Below are 22,768 nucleotides of genomic sequence, written 5' to 3'. Positions count from 1 at the left end.
CAAACGAGTTCGACTTGCGTTGAATTATGAGTCCGTCCGGCTAAGCTGTTTGTGAAAATTGCAAATGAGCGGAAACCTAAGATGTTTTCTCTGCCATCGCTTTGTATAATCGGGTGCGTGATAATCTGTATAATCTGGTGTATAACATATGGCTTATCGGCTACTTGGCTGCCCATGCCCACGCACTTCGCGGTTCGAAATTGAGATGGCACTCGGTTTGACAAATTGCACGAGACATCGGACGACAGACGACAATGGTCAAATGCCTAAACTCCATTGGGGCGGGCAATTTAAAATTATTAAGCTGGGAAATTAGCCCAAAATTGGAGGGCCAGAGTCGCACTTTCAATCATGCCCAGCTCGATTTGCATAACAAAATGGGCGAACAAAAGAATGCGGCTACTGCATAGACAGACAATTTGGAGCTTGAAGCTCCGAGCTTGGAGCCGCTACTGCCCAGCCCTTTGTCGCCTGATTTACATAAAAAATTTTGTTTTTCCCTAAGCTGCAAGTTCATCAAATTTTAATCAACGCCGCCGCCAACGCCACGGCTTCTGCTTTTGCCCCAGCTTCTGCCAATCGCTCTAGACCCAATCGAGCCCAATCGGGCCCAAAGCCGCCAAGTGGAAAAAGAAAAACCGAAAAACAGGTTAGGCGCGCAGACAATGCGAACCTTATCGCGATCTCCAGCACGCTGTCCGCCGTCATACGCCTGTTCTGATTGACGCCCCTGCCGTGTCGACCAAGCCATATAAATGGCACGGCGGCTCAGTTCGACATCATTCTGACTTCCGACTCCGGAGCTCCAACTAGAACAGCAATCAGTTAACAGCAAGATGCGCGCCTTTGTCGTCCTGTGCCTCGTGGCCATCGCCTCCGCCGACAAGCTCGGCTACAACTACAAGCCCGTGGGCCACTCCAGCTCCGGTCTCTCCTTCGCTCCTGGAAGCGGTGGATCCCTGAGCCTGGGAGGCGGCGGTGGATCCCTGAGCCTGGGCGGCGGCGGTGGATCCTTGAGCCTGGGAGGCGGCGGTGGATCCGTGAGCCTGGGAGGCGGCAGCAACTTCGGCAGCTTGGACGGCGGCTTTGGCGGTGGCTCCATCGATTTTGGATCCTCTGGACTGGGATCTGGTATTGGATCCTCCGGTATTGGATCTGGACTGGGATCCTCCGGTCTTGGATCTGGACTGGGATCCTCCGGCTTCGGAGCCGATCTGGGTTCCGCTGGACTGAGCGCCCCCGTCTCCTACAACGCCCCCGCCCCTGCTGCTGAGCTCCAGAAGGAGTTCTTCACCTACTCCGCCGACGAAGCCGATTTCGATGAGCCTCAGGCTTTGGAACGCGTTGCCAGCTCCGTGAACAAGGGTCTGCGTGTGGTCTTCATCAAGGGACCCGAGAACCGTGGCCTGGAGAACGCTGCCCTCGCCCTCGCCAAGCAGGCTGCCCAGCAGGAGACCGCCATCTATGTGCTGAACAAGCAGGCCGACATCGGAGATCTGGCCAGCAAGCTGAACGCCATCCGCAGCAACTCCAACAACAAGCCCGAGGTGCACTTCGTCAAGTACAGGACTCCCGAGGATGCTGCCAACGCCCAGCGCGCCATCCAGTCGCAGTACGACCAGCTGGGAGGATCCAGCCAGGCCCACAACGGTGGTGTTGCCTCCGCCCTGAACTTCGCCTCTGCAGGACCAGTGCGTCAGGCCACCGCCCAGATCCCCGAGAACTCGTACCTGCCGTCGTCGGTGCTGCGTCGTCTGCGTTACCGCCACTAGGAAGTGCCATGCCATTGCTTTTGAAGCTGAACTATTTGTTGACTTTATTGTGTTATCTTGTTGATTTGTCGAACGAACCGCTCAAATACAATTCTTTTTAAAATTAATTATTTGGCTATTTCTGTGCTGTGTGTGGGAACTGTGAGCAAACCATAAAAATGTCGGGAATTTTTGACGATTGAGCCACTCACTTCGGGGCGAGTGAGAAATTGCAAAGCTCGGCGTTTATTACACGCCCGGAGTGGCAATAAAAATTCCAAAGCGATGGCGCCAAATGGAATACAAGTGGAAATCAATAAAAAATTTACATGTTTTGGGATGCAGAGGAAAAAAACAATCGATGAAAATTTTTTATCATAATTAAAATGTTAATCTGCGTGAAGTAAAAGGTTAGACAAACTATTAGCGCTCAAATTTATGGCAACTGCAAGACGGAACCAAGACGGCAAGACGGCAAGACGGCATACATAATGTATGAGTGATAACAGAGTGGCCGGATGAATGGCCAATAACAAAGAGCCAAAGTGGTCAGCGACAGATCTTTTCAAGAGCACCCACTATACGCTCGATTAGCATAAGCAGAGAAGTGGCCGAAGTTTGTTTAGAAAAATCATACAAATTATGCTCACCACCGCCATGATTAAGCAGAAAAACAAACTCGAATGAAGTTAGCCAGCCAGCAGCAAAGTTCAAAGATAATAGCAGAGAAACAAACGGTGACAAAATGCGAATTGGGAATTGGCCAAACTGCAGATTGGCTGATACAGGAGCAAATGCTCGGCGAAATGCTCGGTATGAGGTGCCAAATCAAAGACGGCCAATTAAAAAACCAAATGATGGCCATAAACAAAGAGTTGCAATCTGCAGTGGTTTTGCATAAAAGTCGTGGGCGTCGTGGAGTTGGACATACTTGCCTTCGATCCAGCAAACCGAGCGGAGTTATCCATCTACACACCAAAAATCAACATGCGCGTCCTTATTGTAAGTACTTCGGACTCAAGGATCTCATCTCTAAGGAGATGATCAAGGATCTCATACTGATACTGATTATTTGCAGGCTCTGTGCCTCGTGGCTGCCGTCAGTGCCAGGAGTGGCTACAACTACCAGCCTGCAGCCTCTGCTCCTGCCATCGCCTCCTTTGCTCCTTCGGTGGCCGCCAGCCAGGATGCCCCCGTCGAGTCGTATGCGCCTGCTCCCGCCCTCGAAACGGCTCCCTCCGCTGTGGCCACCAACTATGCGGCTCCCCAGGCCGAGCTCCAGAAGGAGTTCTTCACCTACACCGCCGATGAGCAGGACTTCCTGGAACCAGCTGGCTCCGAGCAGGTTTCCGGCTCCCTGAACAAGGCCCTGCGCGTGATCTTCATCAAGGGACCCGAGAACACTGGCCTGGAGAACGCTGCCGTGGCTCTGGCCAAGCAGGCTGGACAGCAGGAGACCGCCATCTATGTCCTGAACAAGCAGGCCGACATCGGTGATCTGAGCAACAAGCTCAACGCCATCCGCAACAACAACAACAACAAGCCCGAGGTGCACTTCGTCAAGTACCGCACCAACCAGGATGCCCTCAACGCCCAGCAGGCCATCCAGTCGCAGTACGATCAGCTGGGAGGATCCTCCACCATCCAGAACGGAGGCGTGGCTCCCGTCCTGAACTTCGCATCTCAGCCAGCTGTCCAGCAGGTGGCCGCTCCCTCGGCTCCTGGCAGCTCCTACCTGCCCGCTTCGGTGCTTCGTCTCCGCCAATAGGCAGTGCACTGACCTCAGACTGACCCATGACCCCCATCAACGATTCCTACGCACTCGCTGCGACCCACTTTGCCTAGTTTGTAAATCCCTCGAATTTCGATACCTGTTGTCCCCAATAAAATATTGTTAATATAAAAGAGTGTTGTAATAGATGGTGGGAATCGCGAATGTTGTAATACATTTGCGAGCGACATTGGACTAATTGCCCTATAAGGTTGGCAGTATTCCCGATTTGGATACACCCATCCAACCACTTTGGAGGGCAAAATATTATAAAATGCTGTGCCCTCTCGCGATTGTCAGTTAAATGTTTTTTGCTCTTCGCATTGGTTATATCATGCTGGGAATAGTGGTGAGTTTAGCTGAAAATTTGTTTCGCATAAGATCGTAAAATCTGTCCTAGTTTCTCACGTTGTTGGCGGGCAGCTCAGCGGAACTGGGCTACCAGTATCAGCAGAATAGTTATGGAGGAGCCGTGAATAGCTATGGAAACGAAGCCGTTTTGGGCGATGAACGATACCCCAGGCAGCCGGGTAATCACTACCAGGAGAACGCAGACTTTCACAAGCACTTTTACGCCTTCGAAGCTCCTTACGATTCTGCGGAGGAGGCGGATTTGGCGGAAACTAAGTTATCATCCCTTGCCGAGAAGAACCTCCAAGTGGTGTTTATCAAGGCTCCGGAAAACAAGGCGGTGGTGGGTGCCCTAAACGCCTTGGCCAAGCAAACCAGCGAGGATAAGACGGCCATCTACGTGCTCAACAAACAGACGGATGTCAATGAGCTGGCAAGCCAACTTAGTGCCCTCAAGGCCCAACACAAACACAAGCCACAGGTTCACTTTGTTAAGTACAGGACGGAGGAGGAAGCGGCTCAGGCCCAACAGTATATACAGGCCCAATACGGCGGCGGATCTTCGATTCCCCAGCCGGCAAAGGCATCCTCCTTGGGATATTATCCCGAGCAGCGTCCACAGTATGAGCAGGTGGCGCAATCTGAGGAGTATCCAGCTGGCCAAGCGGGTTATCTGCCGTCCCCTCAACAGTCCGCCTATCAGCCACAGGCCGGATATCTGCCACCCTTGCCCAGTTACTCCTCCATTGCCCAGGGCTACAATGCTGCTGGATCCTCAGCCGGAGCCTCCACCATTGGACAGCTCGATCTGCCCCCTGTGCCCGAGGCTCAGCAGGATCTATCGGCCAGCTTTAACGATGCCGGCGTGGACTACCGCTCTGCAAGATCGAGGCGTTTCGATTTTAGGGCCAATGAGCGGCATAGGCGTGGCAGTAGGATGGTCTTTCCATCGGCCAACCCTGGAAAACGCCTGCGGCTCTGAAGGGGCCACCCTCTGCCAAATTAAGACATTAAATTAGTGACATAAGACTGCCCCAAGGGGTATCTAGTTATAGCCGCGAATAAAGCCCCATATCTATCAATGAATTTGTGTTTCTTCTACACAGCCCAAGATCTCAGCTGGAGTTGTTAATTTCGGTAAGCGGCTTATCAGCGATGCGAGACTTTAGACTTTAGGCATAAAATGAAAAAAATGAACAGGCAGGCAGGCGAAAACATCAATATGACGTGTAAATTAACAAATCAGTAGTAGCCATAAAACGTCGGTCGTAAAAATACCTGGCGAGTGAAAGTGGAGCTGCGGAGGTGTAAGTCGTTGGTTGTCCAAACAAATGGCTTCGACTATGACAGACGACAACAATGGGGACCCGAGAGTATATGAAAATATTTGATAACTAATTCAAATTGGGAGCTCATTTGTAAATTTTATGCGAATTAAATTCAAGTTCAAGCCGGGCATCAGGTCACAAACGCACAACCACACTCGCAACTGGGTATATGTTTGGTATATAAAGTTGGCTTTTGTTTCGGGTCGGGTCTTGCAAAGCCAGAAAATTTGCATTTCAAAATTGAACGACATTAACATGGATAATCGGAGCAGGCAAACAAACACACACACAGAAACCAGAGCAAACGTTCGCAGAAATCTTTTATTGGAAAACAGATGCAAAAATGCGAAATAAAATAAAATCATAACGAGGGGCGACGCGGCCGAGAAGTCAGCTTACTTTCGACCTCCTATTTGTTTGTGTCGTATATAAGGATGGTTTTGTTGCTGGGACTGGATTATAACCGAACAGCGCTTCGAGCGGTAAAAATGGCTAGAAACCCATTGCCGGTGCCGAGTATCGCAGCCATGCTCTCCTTGCTGGTAAGTTTGGAAGTGGAAAGGTGCTCTTAACTGGGCAATAATTAACTAAATTTCTTGTAGTTACTATGGACCTTCCTTGGAATCTGCCATGGCTTGGGAGAAGTCTATCTGCCGGCGGAAAACGAAGTGTCAGCTGCTGGAAAACTGGCCACGGAGTACTTTACGTACGAGGCTCCAGCGGAGGAGGACCAGGTGGCGCCATGGCAATCGGCCAGGGAATTGGCCAAGGTGCTCTCCCCTCCGCAACAGGTGGTGTTCATTCGAACGCCGGAGACGAATGTCTTTTCACTGACTGCCAAGCAACTGGCGGTGAACAATCCACTGGACATCTTTGTGCTCCACCGCCAGGCGGATGCAGATGCTCTGGCCAAGCAGCAGACTGCGATACAACAGCAGGTATCTGAAAGGCCATCAGTACATTTCGTAAAGTACAGAACTCCGGCGGATGTTACCAAAGCTCTAAGCGCCTTGAGAAGCGATTATGATCGGTTGCCAGGAAATAGTATTAGCCATGCTATAGAAAAAGCCGATGTTCTGCAGCTCAAACCACAAACAACTGAGGCACCAGTGATTTTCAAGATCAGGCCAAAAGATAGCGATTACTACGAGACCCACGAGCCGGCAAGCGAAGTGGAAACGGCCAAGTTGCAGGCGCTATTTCGGGAATATCTGCCACCGGGAAAACGACGTTAGTTAAGCTATGACCTATAGGCTGGTCCCAAAGATTGTTTAAAGGTTATTTAAATTAATTGTTAATTAGTTAAAATCGATGCAACTGTTCCTGAACTGTTAAATAGATAAATACACCCACAAACTTGTGGAAACTTTATGGTATAAATCATTCACCTTCATGAAAATTGATACCCATAATTTACCACGTCAATGGAAAGTTTTTATTTAATAATTTAGTAGACGTGGGAGCCAGAAACTGTTATAATGAAAATATAAATAGCATTGGATTGAAAGTAGTCGACTTCAAACCATTCCTGGAATTTCCATTTTGATTTGGATTAATTTGTTGGTTTTAAATTAGATAAATCTTTCTTCTGCAGTTCTACTGAGCTAGAATTAATTCTGCTCAATATATAACATTTAATAATAGCCATTCCTGATAATACATAGGGTGAGCTGCTCATAAATAACTCAACAACTTGGAACTCAGAATTCTTGTAAACAAATTTAATTTAAATTTCAATCAAGAAACATTTAGTTGTTATGGCGAAGGTGGCTGCTGTTTATCTATAGCCTGCTATTATGAATAATTAATTACTCAGCCTATGAACGCAACATTTTCCATCTGAGTCTCTGCCCCACACATTTTGTGGATTATCATCATCAAAGTATCTCTTGGATAATCATTAAGGTGTTGGTAACCGACTCCCGACTCCCAATTCCCGACGCCAAATGTTTTCTTAAGCAAATGTCGCCGACGCCGTTGTCGCTCGCAAACTTTTTAATGAGCTGCGCGCGGAGTTTTCCCACCGCTCCGCCCACATGGAACCGCCATTCCTGCATTGCCCCGCCAGGACGCAGGATTCAACGACAGGCGGTACTTTAAGAATGTTTCAACTAAATTACGCCACTACTCGGCAAACAACAGTGAAGGGAGGGGAAGGGAAGGGAGGGGAAGGGGGCGGGCGAGGAAGACAGGACACTGGGGCTGACATCATTTCGCTTTGCAAATTGTTTTAGTGTCAAAGGTCAAACACACACTTACACCCGAGTGCCGAGTGCCACACTGTGCCAGCGCCATGTGACACGGCGAAGTGCAGCCGTAAAAAGGCTCCCTCTGCTGTTCTGCAGCTCCCTCTTCTAGTTTGCAGCGCAAATCTGTTGAGCAAGTTTTAGTTTAAGCATTTTTGAGCAACATGAGATCCTGGGCGGCGGAGGACGAGCTTGGCTCGTTAGCGGTGCCTGCCAAAAACTTTGCCAGTCACGTCAAAGCTGCCGCTCCAACAATCCTCCCCCATCCGCCTCCAAACCCACAAGCACTGCCCTTCAGGTGGCTTTTTTTTTATTTCGCGGTATCTCCAAACACTGGGGAACACGAAGCTAAGCGCTTTAATCCTGAATCCTGGCCGGAGGCAGCTCATGACTTGCTGCAATTTCGGGACAGGTGTGTCCAAGGTCCAAGTCTCGGATTCCATCCAGCAGCAGAAAGAGCAGAAGCAGCAGCAGCTGCCAAGTTTGCGTGTTTTCCAATCTTTTCATCGTTTTTGGGGCGCTTGCCTTGTTTGGCTTGCCATCTCCAAATTAGGCGCATTTTTGGCGCTGCTTTTGCTTTTTTTTGTTGGCCTACCAACTTTGGTAAGAGTTTCGCTGTGCAGCGGACACGGCTAATAGCCAGCATGAGTGGCCAAATGCTGGGTGGAGTCATCTTGGCTAATCCTAGAGAATGCGGCCCATGGGAATCCCAAACTGTGAGCACTGGAAACTGAAATCACAACAACTATATGGTATATTAGTGCTTAAACTATTAATAATATAATTTAATAATATAATAATAGTATAACTTAATAATTTAATTTAGTTAAAGCCAGATAAAAGACATCCCTTTATAGTTGGATTATTATCTGTAAGCCAGCCGAACTGTCAAACGAAGATTGTAATTATGAATTTCTTTCTTGTATCTTTGGTGACCCCTCGACCCACACAGCTGCTATTCCACAATTTAGATTCTTATTTTGCTTTGGCCATCAAACGATGCCGAAAAAGTTTAAATTAGTTAAAGAACTTCATTAGCTGAACCGTCGAAAAAGATTGACGTTTTCGAGCCACGCGGCGCGCAGTGGAAAACGCGAGCTTGTGGAAAATTATGAAAATTACGAGAATTATAATTACCGGCTTAAGCTGGCCAACCCGGAGCACCAACAGCCAACTGGCAACTGCCAACTGGCAACTGGCATCCAGTGACCAGTGAGCAGTGACTGCCAGTCGCCAGATATTATCACCAAAGCCAGTAGCTGTTTATTTTCCGAGCATTTCAACACAGTGGCTGCCGTTTTGGTGCGTCTCTGCAGCATCCAGATTGTGTTTTTTATGGCCTGTCGCAGCCAACACAAATCAATTAGATAATGTGGCAGTGTCGCTGGCATCGGCCGCATTTGCAATCGCGTCCCTGATGGGCCATGCATATTTATAACCTTCGCGGAGTGCATTTAAATCAAAGCCAAGACAAACGATCGTTGGACTGGTGATAGGCCTATGTCGGGGAATACGCTTGCATATTTAAACGGTGGGGCATTTTAATGACGATCGCATAGCATCGAAATCAAATCAACAACGCTGCGGCGGCAAGGTCGTTCGTTAACAGGGGATTTCTCTATCACCGTTGGCCAAAAACTGGGTCTAACTCGTGGGAGGGGTGACTGCACTGCCGCGTCTTCAACTATAAAAGCCAGATTGGGCCGAACTCCCAGCATTAGTTCCCCCTGTCAGCTCCAATTGTACACAGCTTCCAGTCACCATGCGCGCTTTTATCGTAAGTCTCAAGAGGAATCGAACAGCAAAGTATAAAACTAATATTGAAAATCATGTAGGTCCTCTTTCTGTTTGCCGTGAGCTGCAGTGCCGATAAGCTGGGCTACAACTACCAACCCGTGGCACATGCCGATGAGGGTCTGTCCTTCCTGCCCGGAGGTGGTCAGTTGATTGGAGAGCTGCCGTCGCAGGCGCTGCCCGTGCTGAGTGGCGAGGCGGTGCTCTCCCAGCCCATTGATGCTGGTCTGCAGGCACCTGTGGCACCCCAGATTGCGCCCTTGGTGGAGGAGTTCCAGAAGGAGTTCTACAGCTACGCCGCCCCCGAGGAGCAGTACGATGAGGGTGCCAGCAACCAGCAGATCGCCAACTCCCTGAAGAAGAACCTCCGCGTCGTCTTCATTCGCGCTCCCGAAAACCAGGGCTTTGAGCGCGCTGCCCTCCAGTTGGCCAAGCAGTCCGCCCAGCAGGAGACCGCCATCTACGTTCTGACCAAGCAGTCCGATGTGTCCAACCTGGCCAAGCAACTGAACGCCCTCAAGAGCAGCTCCACCAACAAGCCAGAGGTGCACTTCGTCAAGTACCGCACTCCGGAGGATGCGGCCAATGCCCAGCTGGCCATCCAGAACCAGTACAACCAACTGCCCGGCGTGTCTCGCATCTCCAACGAGGGTCGTGCTCCCGTCCTCAACTTTGCCTCGTCCGCAGTCCAGCCTGCTGCCATTCCTGCCGCTGCTGCTCCAGTTGCTGCAGCTGCTCCCAGCTCGGAGTACCTGCCCGCCACTGTGGTGGCTGGCCAGGATTACCTGCCGCCCACTCTGCGTCGATTCCGCGTCAAGTAAATGGTCTCAAGTGCAATTGCAACGGTAACGCTTCCTAATCCAGAAAATCGCATCGAAAAGAAAACACCTAGCCACTCCCATCACGTGCAAGTTAACTAGCTTTTAAGTATCCATGTAGAGGAATAAAATTTGTTTTTGCTGACAAATTCCCGATGCGAACTGGAAAACTCATTTGCAGCCTAATTGCAGGATTCGGCCGTTTCCATGCTGCGGAACCGAACCTTTCCGTTGTGCGAGTTTCTCCTTTTGCCCGGCAAATCCTGCCTGCGCATTCGTGCGTTGGTTGTCCTTTCACATAAAATCCCTGAAATAATAGCCTGGATAAAGCGGCTGGCATGTCATAAAGTCCAGCAACAAGTTGAGCCACCCACATGCCACCCAGATGCCACCCACTCATATTGCCTCCCGGCAAGTGGCACGAAACCGCACCCACACAGCCATGGCATCTCCGGCATATGCACAATGGTTTTATCCCATCCGCCATTTGTAATTGGAGTTATTAGATTCGAAATGAAGTGGTTGCAAAATGGCCCGGTCTAGACCCGGCTCCAGCATCCGTCCACTCTTTGTGAGCCTGCTCTGCATCGGTGTCCCCCAGTGATGGGAAAACTAGCTGAGTACCAGGCACTAGGAAGTTTATGGCTATGGTATATGGTTAGGGTAAGCATGTATGAACAGAAATGTATTATATACAATATGCATGTTCCCAAGCTTAATTCCATGCTAATTGTATCTAAGTGGCCTTCAGGTTTTCAAAGCCAATATTCAGGTGCCACTTTCGCAGCACTTCCCGTCACTGGTGCTTATTGTTTGCCAGCCCAGCTGCTCTGGGGAGCGACCGTTGCGGTTTGAATAAGTGGCAACGTCCTGTTGCAGGTGAACGCTGCCTGTGTTCCTGATCTGTGTCCTGCCAGCTGGCAACACTCATTGAGTGTGATTGTGTGCCCTTGTTGCGGGGTGTGAGCAGATACTGCCGTGTGAGTGTGTGCTAGTATGTGTGCGCCTTGATGGCTTCCTGCTTCCGTGGAAGGCAAACTCATCATGCGAGATGCCAGCACACATGGCCCGAAACTGAACTATGCTGTGGATTTGGTACGCTGTTGAGTGGAGTCCTTAAATTTCACTTAGACGTAACATAAGCCCGATATAAACGCAACTCGACGGTGCATGTATTCATGGCCATCAGGATGTGTGTGCGTCTATGTGTGTGTGTGTGTCTGTGTGTCTGTCTTTTGGTGCTGCAGGAATCGCACGCTTATCAGCAGTCGAGTGCAAACTGAATCCGTTTCTCTTGTGCGGTACAGTGGCAAATCGCTAAAGCGTAACGACAGCGACAATATGCCAGCTATGCGGGATGGCTTGGGGGGTTGGCTGGGTGGCAGGGATCCGGGGTCCTGGTAATTTGGGGCACCATAAACGCTGTTGGCTTGTCTGCTATTTGCCGTCTGACTGCGCCCAGACTGCTGCCTGTAATTAAGGTGATATGCAGCAGTCAGCCGACCGAATCGACGACGTGAATGCCAAGTGCGTGTCCTGTGCGTGTGGGCCAACATATCTGCAAGTGTGTGTGCAAGTTTGCTGTGCTGGTGTTTCTGTGTTAATGAGCAGCCCGCTGTGCGCACAAAATAAATTATTAAAACGACATTCACGGCACTCTCAAGTGTCGCCCGTGTGCAAAGCTCCTTTTTGACGCCCAGAGATATCAGTCGCATTTCCACAAAACTGAAAGGCTTCAGCAGGACGAAGGAAAGACACCCTTCAAAGGATTCATAAAAAGGGGAATTTCAAAAAATGCAGGTATGTATTTAATACATTTGCGTCGACTTAACGATGGACAATTATACCGTCTGAACTTGAATTTTTTCATTTTTGCTTTTTAGTGCATTGACAGAAACGCTTTGAAAGTAGAGAAAAAAACGCGTATACGCCCCGATGTCAGCTAAATCAGCTGAGCAGCTAAAAACATAGCACACTTTTAGGCTTGATTTTTATAAGTGCGAAGTTTGCAATGCGAACAATTTTAATTTCAATTAACAAGAACAAGGCCAATTTAATTTTCTGAATTCTAAAATAGATAACTGACGTAAGCCGCAAAGTTCAAGGATGCACAAAAGTTAGAATGTTACGTATACGCCTCGTAGATTTATTGTTCAAGCAATTCGAGATTAAAACAATGTTGTGATAGGTCACCGGGGAAAGCATTTGAAAATACCTCGACCATTTCAATCTCACCAGCTGACAGCTGCGGTTGCCCAGCCAAACACAGAAATACTTGCCGAATTCACAGGCAAATAATGCAACTGCTAAATATATATGTATGCACTCCGTTATTTCGATATAATTCGCAGCGCGAAACTTTTTGGTAAATTCTGGCAGAATCGAGGCATTTGCTTTCGGTCCCACGGGCTAACCAATATTTCTTTTCAATTTTTGGAGGGAAAGTTCGGTTGTACAACTAAATATTTTGACATTTGTCCGCATGCAGGCAAGGCAGCGCAACTTTGTTCGCCCAGCGCAAATTGAAATGTGCTCGAGACAGTTCAGTTCAGTTCAGTTCAGCCGACTCCATTGTTTTTGCCCACAGCGAGTGCAACAAAGTTGTTTGCCTTTGTTAATTTGGCAACCGCCCATGCAGGTGGCAATGAGCTAGGGAGCTAGGGACCAGAGCCAAAAGCCCGGCTAAAAGCCGAGTGGAGCAGGTTGAGGTTGAGGCGCCACACCCAAGTGCACTTGCAGTTGGCAGTTGTACGCCATGTTGTCGCTGTCAAAAAGTTGTACTGCGCCTGTCGCTGCTGCACTTGCTGCTGCTTCTGCTGCTGCTGCGGTTTGCTGCGCAATAGTTCGGGATTTGTTGCAAAAAGTGTTTATTGGTGTTTCCCGCGAGCGCCAGAGCCCGGCTACTCCATGAAAATTGAGTTATTTGGTCGACATTGGCATCGCCATCGACATCGCCATCGTCATCATTTCACCGTGCTGTTTGTGCACACAGCGCTTCGCTGGATGTCGAAAGTTGGCACACATGCTGCGAGTTTTGGCTCATTAACCGAGCCACTCTCCGCTGCTCGACTGCTGCATATTAATTAGTCGACTTTTGGGCGCTGCCATGTATAATTAAGCAGCGAACGAGCCTCTTAACAAACCACATCCTGTCTGACTCCTTCGCTTGCCATGGACATGCCTCATTAGCGGCAAGAGCAAAAGCAAAAGCAGCGGCAAAGAAAGTAAAGACAGGTTAGGGGATATGCATAAGGATACGGATAGGGATAAGGACAAGGAGCTGCCAGCGTGGCCCACTTGCTAATTTAATATTTATACCTTAATCAAGGCAGAGTCGGAAAACCCTTTTGATGGTCGAAGAGAAAATCTGTTGATTCGTCGATAGCCAGATTGGTCCGGCCTAACGATGGCCCAGGCGTTAATTGCTCATTTCCATGCAATGTTGTCGTTTCGTCCTCTCGCCCCGGCACATCCTACATCCTACATCCAGCTGTCCCGATGCCCTGATGTCTGTCACACAAATTCGGAATCGATAGCTCGCATCTGTCACCAGGCACACACCCACGTAACCCCCGCCGATGTGTACAGGGCTTTGATTCCGTAATGAGCCAACCGGACTCGTTGCACCTTTGCGGTGTCCTGGGACGAAGGATGATGGCAGAGGGAAACGAAGAAGGAAAATACTCGGCCATTGTGTCTTGGGCTTTGTTGTTCGTTTGGATGAGTTTTAGGGCCGTGATATCCTTGCCTCACCATTTACTCCTTAGTTTATCCTTGCGTTGATTATTGCGGCCCGTCCCCTTTTGCAATTTCGTTGAGACTTCTGACCTTATGTGTCCTTTGTTTGTGCTCCCTCAATTTCCCTGCACATTTAAAAGGATTAAAAGGATATTCGTCAAACGGAAAGTTTCGCAAGTTTGTTTAACGCACTTGTGGGCTCCTCGGCCGCAAAATCCTGTCTCTCGACCCCCTAAGCCAAAAAAAAACCCCCATTTTATGGCACAAAACCCCCTTTTTTGTATGCCTGCCACTTCCTTGTGTTTTTCTACATTTGCCATTTTTTTTTCTCGAGCTCTGGGTCCTTTGTTTGCTCGGCCTGCTTTTGGAGGCGTGTGCTGCTTAACTGGTCCTTGAATGAAACGCTTTTGGCCTTTTGTTTTCAACATTTATTTTTTAGTTCGTTCTCTTTACCACAAATATTCGTATTTCTGTATGTATATTTAATATGCTGTATATCCCTTTCAGTGTAGTAGATTGGCCAAGCAGTAGGCGCCATAATTTGGGTTGAGTTGTAATCGTAATTGTTGTTCTTCGTTTGTTAATTTACACTTTAAACTTTACACCTAATTCTCTCCGCTGCTCAGTGTACATATAAATATTCGTGGCTTAGTATAATAATAATACACATATTCCACACACTTTTTTTTCTGCGTTTGTCTTGCATAGGTTTTTTGCAATTTGTTGCAATTGTATCGCTCGCTTGGTATGTCTGTATCTATAAATAAATATTTACTTTACGTTTATCGAGTTCAATTTGTCTGGGTTTCTTCAATATTCAGTTATTATTAGTAGCCTCAATAATGCTATTTATCTAGACAATTTCTTAGACCTTAAAACATTTTATACAATACAAATGAGGGAAATTCAAATTAGGCTGAATTCAATATCAAATATTTTCCACGTGATTTGTGCATGCGATTATTTTTAATGTTCGATAAACAATGGGAACAAAAAGTTAAAGCTTTTTGTGGTGTAAGTGTTTAAACTTAATAAACATACCTTTTCTCTATAAATATATCTTTTATACACGCTTTTTTATGTGATTTCCTTATGTCGTCTTGTATACATAATTTCAATATATATTTTGTATAATTTCATGTTTTTTGTTCAATACGCAATGATATGTGTGACTGGAAGATTTTGATGTGAGAGAAATGATAAAGGTAGACGTGCATCTGATTTCCGGACAAGATGCCTTTGTCCGGCCATCTGACATCATCGTAATACTTTCGACTTATCAAAATACAACATTTAAATACATACTTGTATAACATGCGTTCCCATTTCATTATAATGTATGTCATTTGCTCGTCTACACGAGACCCCATAACAGCCAAGTCAGCATCCACTTGAGAGTATATGACTTGGCGAAGCCTCAGCAAACAATAATAATAATTAATCGGCGCAAGTACCATATGCTAGGCATGAAAAATGTTAATTGGCTTCCGACTCGAGAGGCTGGGTTCTCAGTGTATTGGGAACCGAAAATGTTACAACATTTATGATATGTTTTGCGAATTGCTGCGACACTTAATGTACTCTTATTTGATCTATATAAATAACACCCTCTTGCGTTTCGCTTGCACTGGACACCTATATAGAGTTTTTACATTGATACACATACATGTACATAGATATGCTCGATAGAGGCTGCATAATTAGCGACGTGACTGGGATGATAAAGTAACTCCAAGTCCTTGGCCAATTATGCACATTATGCATATTCATGCGGATATTTGCTGAGACAACAGACGACTGAATCGAAGACAACACGCAGTTTGCATATTTATACAGACAAATAGAGAGGAGAGTGTATGACAATTGGAAAAGCTTTTCGGGAAAACTGCGGATGTGTTGGCGAGTGTAGATAGTGTAGAGAGTGTAGAGAGTGATGCGTTGATAGGGTGTTTGCACTTGTTCATAGATTGGTGGGAAACATTTACTAGTACGAGTGATTTACAAACCCATAACTAACTGGGAAATAGCTCCCGTATAAGTTTACACAAATTAAATCATCTGGAATTGAATAATGGTTGAAATTAGCATACCATAATCATATCATTACGAAAACGATATAGTCTACGGATTTGAATGAAAACAGGAATAAATTATCGATTCGTTTTAAAGCATTTACATTTGTGTTTGTGTATAAGTGTATCATTGTTTACTTATTCGGTTTTACTCCTTTAATTTAGTTCTAAGTGTATGCAATCAGTAAATTTGCATGCACACCTATTCGTAATGTATAATTTATAAATGTAATCAATTTTCTGTTTTTTCTGTTAATAATAGACAGCGTAGCATAGGAAGACGTCAATACCTGCATAAGACATTTTAGCCATATTTTCATACATAATATGAACTTTGTTTTCAATTATTTATACGTGATGTCACCGTAATCATCATAATTAAGTATATGTCATTTATAAAAAATTCTCGTAGTTCGTTCAAGCATTATCCAGTTGGTGTACTCATCCGCTTTCACTGGCCACGAAACTACATTTATGTACGTGTACTCACAATGAGGACAACCCTTGGAAAATGTTTCAACTGTGGCAAGATTTTGTTTTGTTAATTTGCAGTTGTAATTGTTCATTGTTCTTTGTTAATTGTTTAATGAGTTGCTTTAACGGATTTCGCTTGCTCAAACTGTTGGAGAACATAGCAGGTTTAGTTGTTATACTTAATTTATGTTTGGTTTTGCATTTCGCCGTCGAGTAGAAGTCAAAAATAGAAGCCTAATTACACACACAGTACAGACAATCATTTAAATATACTTCGGTTTTTTTTTCTTTTTTCTTTTTTGTTTTTTCTGTTTATGTTTTTGTTTTTAGAGAGTATAGACTAGTCCACTAATTGCTTTACATATATTTACTTTGCCGGGTTGTCCGTGGTTGCTACCATCTTGCTTTACATAGTTACATTGTTATGCTACGTGTTAAAATGGTTCTTTAGCCATAGACACTTAAAGCGCGCTCGAAAATAATCCTCCTAAATACACACGAAATGCATCCGTACTTGTTGTTAAGCACTGCGACTAAGCCGCTTCTCAACCGGGAAAAAAAACAAAAAAATGGAAAAGGAAAATCTTAATGAAAACAATTAATCGCAACGGCAAATATTTTCCTAACTACACACTAAACGAACCATTGCAACGATAACCATTTACACACAACGAACCCAAAACGAAGGCTCCAAAATGAAAATAAATAAATAAGCGTCGTAATGTAAAGCGGAGTCCTTCCGGAGTGGGGTCACCCATTACGAGACTAACCCTCCCGGTGGCGACCCCTACCAATTTTCGGGGTCACCACGCGCCGCAGATTGCGCCTCTTTTGGCTCCTGGCTCCTGGCTCCTTTTTTCTTTGGGTTCTGCGTGCTATTTTTCGCTCCGCCTTTTTCTTATTTGGTTTTGGTTGTTTTCTCGAAAAATGTTTTCAACACTGATTGTTTCTGTAAGCTTCTTGGTTTAACTGTCTAATTATTTTACATTTAAACGTTTTACTTCCGGGGTGCGTTGGTACGGGGGATTCGGGTTACGGTACTGCTGGCTCCCAAACTCAATTGCCCTAATCTTAGCCTACCCTCAGTTACATAGCCACATCCCTAAATCCCTATCCGTTTGACTAGCCCAAGCGCTACAATACCGTAAAAAATATGTTTCCTTTGAGTGTTTTTGTTTTGTGTAATTCGATTTGGTTTGCACTACAGCACTAAGATCATGCATTTTAGGTACAAGCTTCGTAGCGACTGCTTTGAAACGCCTAAAAACGATAGCCGCAATCAATTCTGGCTACTTTGGATTTTAATTTCTCTGGATTTTTCAGTTTCTTGGTTGTTTTTGTTGGGGGCGGGGTGGGACTGTGCCATCTCCCAAACGTCTGACAAGGCCGAAATCAGTGGGCGGAGCACCACGCCCTTGACGCACCGACCTTGACAGGGCGCAAAAACTTTTGGTTTCTTTGTTCTGAGTTGCAGTCGCCTCCTGTCCCGAAACTTATGTTCAATTAGCTATACAAAATTCTCCTCGGACTACAAAAAAGTGGCCGCTGGCCGCTGGCCGGACTGAAAAGCATTCTAACCAATTTCCCGTCCGACTGCAACTTAATTACAAACATTTCTCTTTGGCATTGCGGCCACACAAAAAAAAGGGGGAAAATCCACGCCCGCTTTCCTCGGTCATCTGCAGTTATTTACAAGTAAACTATTTAAATTGGCCGACCAAGGCGAGCACAAATGCTAAAAATGTTCTCTTAGTCCATTGTTGGTTTTTTCTCTTTTGCCCTCTTTGAGCTGCACTAATTTAGCTGCTCGATCGAGCTCATGCTGGGGAAATGGATTAAAAATGCGGTGTACAATTTACAAAAATTCCAACTTGTTTTTTTCCGATGCTATTCCTGCTGCTGCTGCTGTAGCTGCTGCTTTTCCTGCTACATTTGTCCTTGATGGGATGGGGGATGGGGGATGGTGATGATGTGGTTGCCCTTGGTTTTGCATTAACAATACCTTCTGTGCGAGTATGTCGGTGGTCTGCTCCTCTCCTCCAGCGCGTCCCGTTCGCCTGCATGCCGCATTTGGTGCCATCTAGTAGCTGAGGGGCAGCAGGACGAGCAGCAGGAGCTGCGCCAGTGACCACAAGTGCGTCACTACCGTGCCATGTGCCCTCCGTCCGGCGGAGGTCTCGTTGCCATGTCCGTTTCCATTGCCCAGCGCCGCCATTCCGATGCTCGGCGGAGCCGTCGACGTGGAGGAGGCCAATTGTCGCTCCACCTCAACTGCAAGAGGTAGAGAAAAGGATAATTACAGAAAGTGATAAACAATGCACGGAATAATTAAAAAAGGAAGCAACCTTCCAGGTATAGAAAGCAGGAAAAACAAAACGGAGTCCAATTATCTTTCAATTACCAAGTATTTTCGCGTACCGAAGTACAATTATTTTAATCAAGGTTAAGGTAAGGTAAGGTTCATAAATTATAAAAAAAATCATTTTAGCCACATAATTAGCTCTTATTTATATATAATATATACAAAACAATTAAGCAAACAAAGTGTCACGCAAATAAATAACCCTGACAATATGAGAGGTCACAGATAAAGCGAAAAATCAATTTGGAAACCAAAGTTTGTGCCCGCAAAAATGAATAATTCAGAGCAGTGATAAGTCCCGCAAGTTATCTGGCCGAAATGGTTTACCGCCGAAATCGAGGCACGAAACCGCAGAAAAGGTCGCCATGTTGATCGGGCCAAACAGCAAAAAAAAAACAAAACTGAAGAACTGAAGTCTTGAGCGCTAAAAACTTTTCGCATAAGCGAACTGATGGCAGCCCCTTAGGGCGGCATAAGAAACAATTACAGAGTGAAGCATTCTTGGCTACGACGAAGTGGCAGTGGCCCAAACAAATGACGCACTTCACGCAACATAAATAACACGCATACGCCCCTTGGTACAAGTGACAGTTGGCAGCCACTCGGCCGGCAAAGAGGTCGAAAGACTACGAGAGACTACGAAGCTGCCGCCGGCCAGGAGCACAAGGTTCACAGAAGGGAGAACGACCAACGACCAACGAGCATCGTGAGTCATGGGCCTGGTAATGTGTAAATTATTTGGTACAATTCGGGACAATTTACAACTTAAGGCACAATGACTTGGCTGGGACGTTAGTGTTAACAACCGGCTCGTAGGCAAACAAAGCCGGCACAAATATATAAATTAACCTTTGTTTGGCCTGCTGTTCAGTTACCAAAGAGGCGGAGTAAATGGAAATTAAACGTAGACAAAGCGGCAAAACATACTCGTATGACGCCCCCCTTTTTATGGGCGACACCAGTTAGACAAACGAGGAAATTCAAGAACGAAATACCTAATCTGCCCGTTGAGACAAAGGCAAAGCATTGGCTTTTGTTTAAAATTCCTCGTTGGATTTGGCTCCCAGACAGTTGGGCAAATAACAATGCCTCAGCATATTATCATACAAATTTATTTTGTGAAAATTCATCAGTGATTCCATCATTTCATAATTTCGTGGCGCCGAGGACACTTTTGATGAGCTCACTGCTCGTAATTTCAGGCGAGTGTGTTTCGAAACAAATATTTGCCTGGTGTAGCATTACAGAATATAAAATAAATAAAGTAAATATATATGTATGCGCAGCAAAACAGGAACACAATGTAGTCTGGCTGGCGCTTTATTCAAATCACGCATACGCACCGTGATCAGGGGGAAAAATGAAGTTTAATAAAGGCAAGAGCTATCTCTTGTTGGTAAACATGTAATAAAAGAATTTATTTTATTTTTTATAGGTATAGGTCAGAAAATAAATAGATATATAATAATATGCAAATTAAGGTCAATATTCTATTTTATTAAACTAAAAAATGTAACTAGTTTAGCCACCAAGACCTGTCCCACTCACCTTTCACCGAGTAAGTCTTGTAGTCCGCGTACTGCTCACCCTGGCCCACGGTCGCCGGGATCGTGGACAGGCAGGTGATCTCCATGCGACTGTTGCTGCCCACATGCTCCTCGGTGAGCTCGATGTTCAGCTGGCTGATGCTGAACATGCCCTTCTCCTGCTGGGCGGCGGTAACGGCGGCCGCTGCCGCCGCCACTCCGCTGCCACCGCCGGGATGCGAGAGCGGTCGCTGGTAGCCGGCGGCCAGCTGGTTCATGGGTCCGGCGTTGGAGGGGATGCCCAGCTCCTTGTTCATGTTGGGAGCCTGGGGACCGAAGCCACCGCTGTTGAGGGTGCTGCGGATGATGCCCAGGGCGTTCTCGTTTATGTGGCGCCGATACTTGCGGTTGCTGTTCCTGCAACATAAAGTGAAAGTGTGGGTTTAATGTGCCTGTGCCTGTGCCTGGCAATTTGCACACAAATAAAATCGTAAATATTTGCATTTTATGATTGATGTGTGCAAACGTGAAAAGCAAAATAAGAGTCCGGGCAAGTGAGTGGAGCTTTCACATGCCGGGCACGCACATCTGATTCCCATACAATGCCTCTTGAATACAACCCATACAGCCCATATAGCTGTCTTCATTTTCGCCAAGACCCCTGAGTAATTGATAGCCGTACAACAAACTTCACAAGTCTGAATGGCCCCCTGGATTGCAAAAGAGGCTCATTCGGTTTGCGAGACAGAAAACACCATGTCAGAGATTATTAGGCATCTGAGTACGAGTATTTTTGCCTTTCTGCTGATTGGTTGGTTGGTTGGCAAGGCTTTCTAATGGTTCGCCTGCATTTCGGCCAGATTAGTTTGCATTATTCAGCCGTATCGCACATTGTGAGTCTAATTAGCTTTTACGACTTTGCTTCATATTTGATAAGAAGCCTGAACGGCATACAAATGAAGCCGGATCTGCGGATAAGCGGTTGTGTGGCTTCTGGGCTCCCAGATCCCTTCCCCTGTAATTACTCTGGGGTTGTTCGTTTGCTCGTGCACGGCGACATGTTGCTTTATTACAAATTCAAAATGACAGCGAAATTACCTTTGGTATTGCCAGGATACAGACTTGTACTCAAACACACACAGGCATTCTTGAGAAAATAATGTCGAGGCCATAAAGCTTAATGCTGTCTTGCCAATTGTCAGCTGTGCTAGTTTATGGCCACCATTTACATATGTAGGAAATATCGAAATTCGAATGACAAAATCGCCCTTAAATTGGAGTGAAAAGCGTTCACTTTCGTCACATTTAAACAATTATACCATTTGCATATCTCTTGTCCTTGCTGCCGACTTTCCTGCTTATGCAAATTGCAAAGTAAATGCCATAGAATTTTAGCACAATTATATTTAAATAATATTCGGCTTAAAGTGCACTGGCTGCCAAAGTCACAGTCCAAGTCTGAGAGCAAGGATACGAATGCCGCAGGCACTCGCCCTGATAAAGCAAGGTGTCAGCAAAAAGTTGCCTTTCCATGGAGTGTTTGCTCCTCTTTCAATCTTTTCCGATGTGTATGTATATATACTCGTATGTATATATGTTCCACAACATCCAGACTTCCTCTGTGCAACTGGAGCACTTGGCAGCTGGGAAGGAAAATGGGCAAAAGTGTCATGCAAATTGTGACGGCACACGACGACATCTGTATACGCTTAAAATTCCCCACAATGGAAACTCAAATCCGAAAAGTAATTTTCATTATGGCTGTACAGTGAAATTTGATTTGATTTGCATCTATTAAAGTTGCTAGCACTTTGGGTCTAATGAAATGGTCAGAACAAAACATTCTGCACGTGAATACCAAATATTGGTTTCTTTGCCAATATGTATACATTTTTTGTTCGATTTAATTCCATTTTGGGTATGCTTGGCAAGCCGTAGCACGCACAAAGGTCAAACAATTGGTTTGGTCTGGAGAAGTGTTCATGGAGAACTCAACCAATATCGAGTAGCAGTGTGGCAGAAACCGACAGCCAACAGCTTCGGTAGTAAGCCAGTTAAGCCAGCAGAGCAAACAAAAATGCGGGCCAAAACCCAGAACAAATGCACAACATCCTTCCATAAGCCTTCGACAGCTACAGCTACAGCTCCAGCTCCAGGGCCATCTCCAGCTCCAGCTTCAATACTAGCTCCAGAGATGATGACAGCTGGTAGCTGCATCTAGGGCATCATCAACGGAGCTGTTGTTACTGCGAAGCTACTTGCACATCTACTTCCCCTGCTGCAGTTGTCTTAATAAAATTCCTTATGCAGCGCACTTTTCGCAGGAAACGCTGCCACCGGTAGTGCAAACAGGGCGAGGAGCTGGCATTTTCAGGGCAAAGCAGCTAGGACAACAGCTTCAGCAGCCGTGGCAGGAAGCTCAAGTTCAAAACATAACAAACTTGCCGAGCAATTCAAATCAGACGGAAATGCGGGACCCGGTGTTCCCTCCTCGTCCCTGTGCTCCTTCTCGTCCTTCGTCCTTAAATAGTGTGTGT

General features: G+C 46.2%; 6 protein-coding genes across 6 annotated transcripts in view; 5 read left to right on the top strand and 1 right to left on the bottom strand.

Moving 5' to 3' along the window:
* The first annotated feature begins 836 nt into the window (after positions 1-836).
* Positions 837-1,772, top strand: LOC122621087 (pupal cuticle protein 36a). Its single transcript, XM_043798834.1, has one exon. It carries the CDS (start codon positions 837-839, stop codon positions 1,770-1,772), a length of 936 nt encoding a protein of 311 aa, XP_043654769.1.
* A 966-nt stretch (positions 1,773-2,738) lies between these two features.
* Positions 2,739-3,519, top strand: LOC122621377. The gene is made up of 2 exons (XM_043799222.1): positions 2,739-2,753; positions 2,830-3,519. The coding sequence occupies exons 1-2, from the start codon at positions 2,739-2,741 to the stop codon at positions 3,517-3,519; spliced, it is 705 nt and encodes a 234-aa protein (XP_043655157.1).
* Positions 3,520-3,826: 307 nt separating this feature from the next.
* Positions 3,827-4,855, top strand: LOC122621911. The gene is made up of 2 exons (XM_043799929.1): positions 3,827-3,871; positions 3,923-4,855. Exons 1-2 carry the CDS (start codon positions 3,827-3,829, stop codon positions 4,853-4,855), a joined length of 978 nt encoding a protein of 325 aa, XP_043655864.1.
* An 815-nt stretch (positions 4,856-5,670) lies between these two features.
* LOC122621722 lies at positions 5,671-6,509 on the top strand. The gene is made up of 2 exons (XM_043799680.1): positions 5,671-5,743; positions 5,804-6,509. Exons 1-2 carry the CDS (start codon positions 5,690-5,692, stop codon positions 6,434-6,436), a joined length of 687 nt encoding a protein of 228 aa, XP_043655615.1. The 5' UTR covers positions 5,671-5,689; the 3' UTR covers positions 6,437-6,509.
* Positions 6,510-9,209: 2,700 nt separating this feature from the next.
* LOC122621279 lies at positions 9,210-10,062 on the top strand. The gene is made up of 2 exons (XM_043799098.1): positions 9,210-9,224; positions 9,283-10,062. The coding sequence occupies exons 1-2, from the start codon at positions 9,210-9,212 to the stop codon at positions 10,060-10,062; spliced, it is 795 nt and encodes a 264-aa protein (XP_043655033.1).
* Positions 10,063-14,256: 4,194 nt separating this feature from the next.
* LOC122619290 overlaps positions 14,257-22,768 on the bottom strand; it is a 37,578-nt gene continuing 29,066 nt past the window's right edge. The window contains exons 8-9 of the mRNA XM_043796129.1: positions 20,254-20,648; positions 14,257-18,614 (exon numbers count right to left, since the gene is read on the bottom strand). Of these exons, the coding sequence (XP_043652064.1) occupies positions 18,424-18,614; positions 20,254-20,648 (586 nt within the window). The 3' untranslated portion in view covers positions 14,257-18,423. The remainder of the gene's footprint in view (positions 18,615-20,253; positions 20,649-22,768) is intronic.

Source organism: Drosophila teissieri, chromosome 3R (genome assembly GCF_016746235.2).
Source record: "Drosophila teissieri strain GT53w chromosome 3R, Prin_Dtei_1.1, whole genome shotgun sequence".
In the NCBI taxonomy this organism is placed as follows: Eukaryota; Metazoa; Arthropoda; class Insecta; order Diptera; family Drosophilidae; genus Drosophila; species Drosophila teissieri.
The sequence above is the reverse complement of the archived record's forward strand: the minus strand, read 5'-3'. Positions and strand labels throughout refer to the sequence as shown.

Excerpts from the sequence above, each read along its gene's own strand:
- LOC122621911 (XM_043799929.1), top strand. The coding sequence starts at position 3,827 with ATGTTTTTTGCTCTTCGCATTGGTTATATCATGCTGGGAATAGTG. Across the intron at positions 3,872-3,922 it reads ATATCATGCTGGGAATAGTG|TTTCTCACGTTGTTGGCGGG; the intron begins GTGAGTTTAGCT and ends AATCTGTCCTAG.
- LOC122621722 (XM_043799680.1), top strand. The coding sequence starts at position 5,690 with ATGGCTAGAAACCCATTGCCGGTGCCGAGTATCGCAGCCATGCTCTCC. Across the intron at positions 5,744-5,803 it reads CAGCCATGCTCTCCTTGCTG|TTACTATGGACCTTCCTTGG; the intron begins GTAAGTTTGGAA and ends AATTTCTTGTAG.
- LOC122621087 (XM_043798834.1), top strand. The coding sequence starts at position 837 with ATGCGCGCCTTTGTCGTCCTGTGCCTCGTGGCCATCGCCTCCGCCGAC.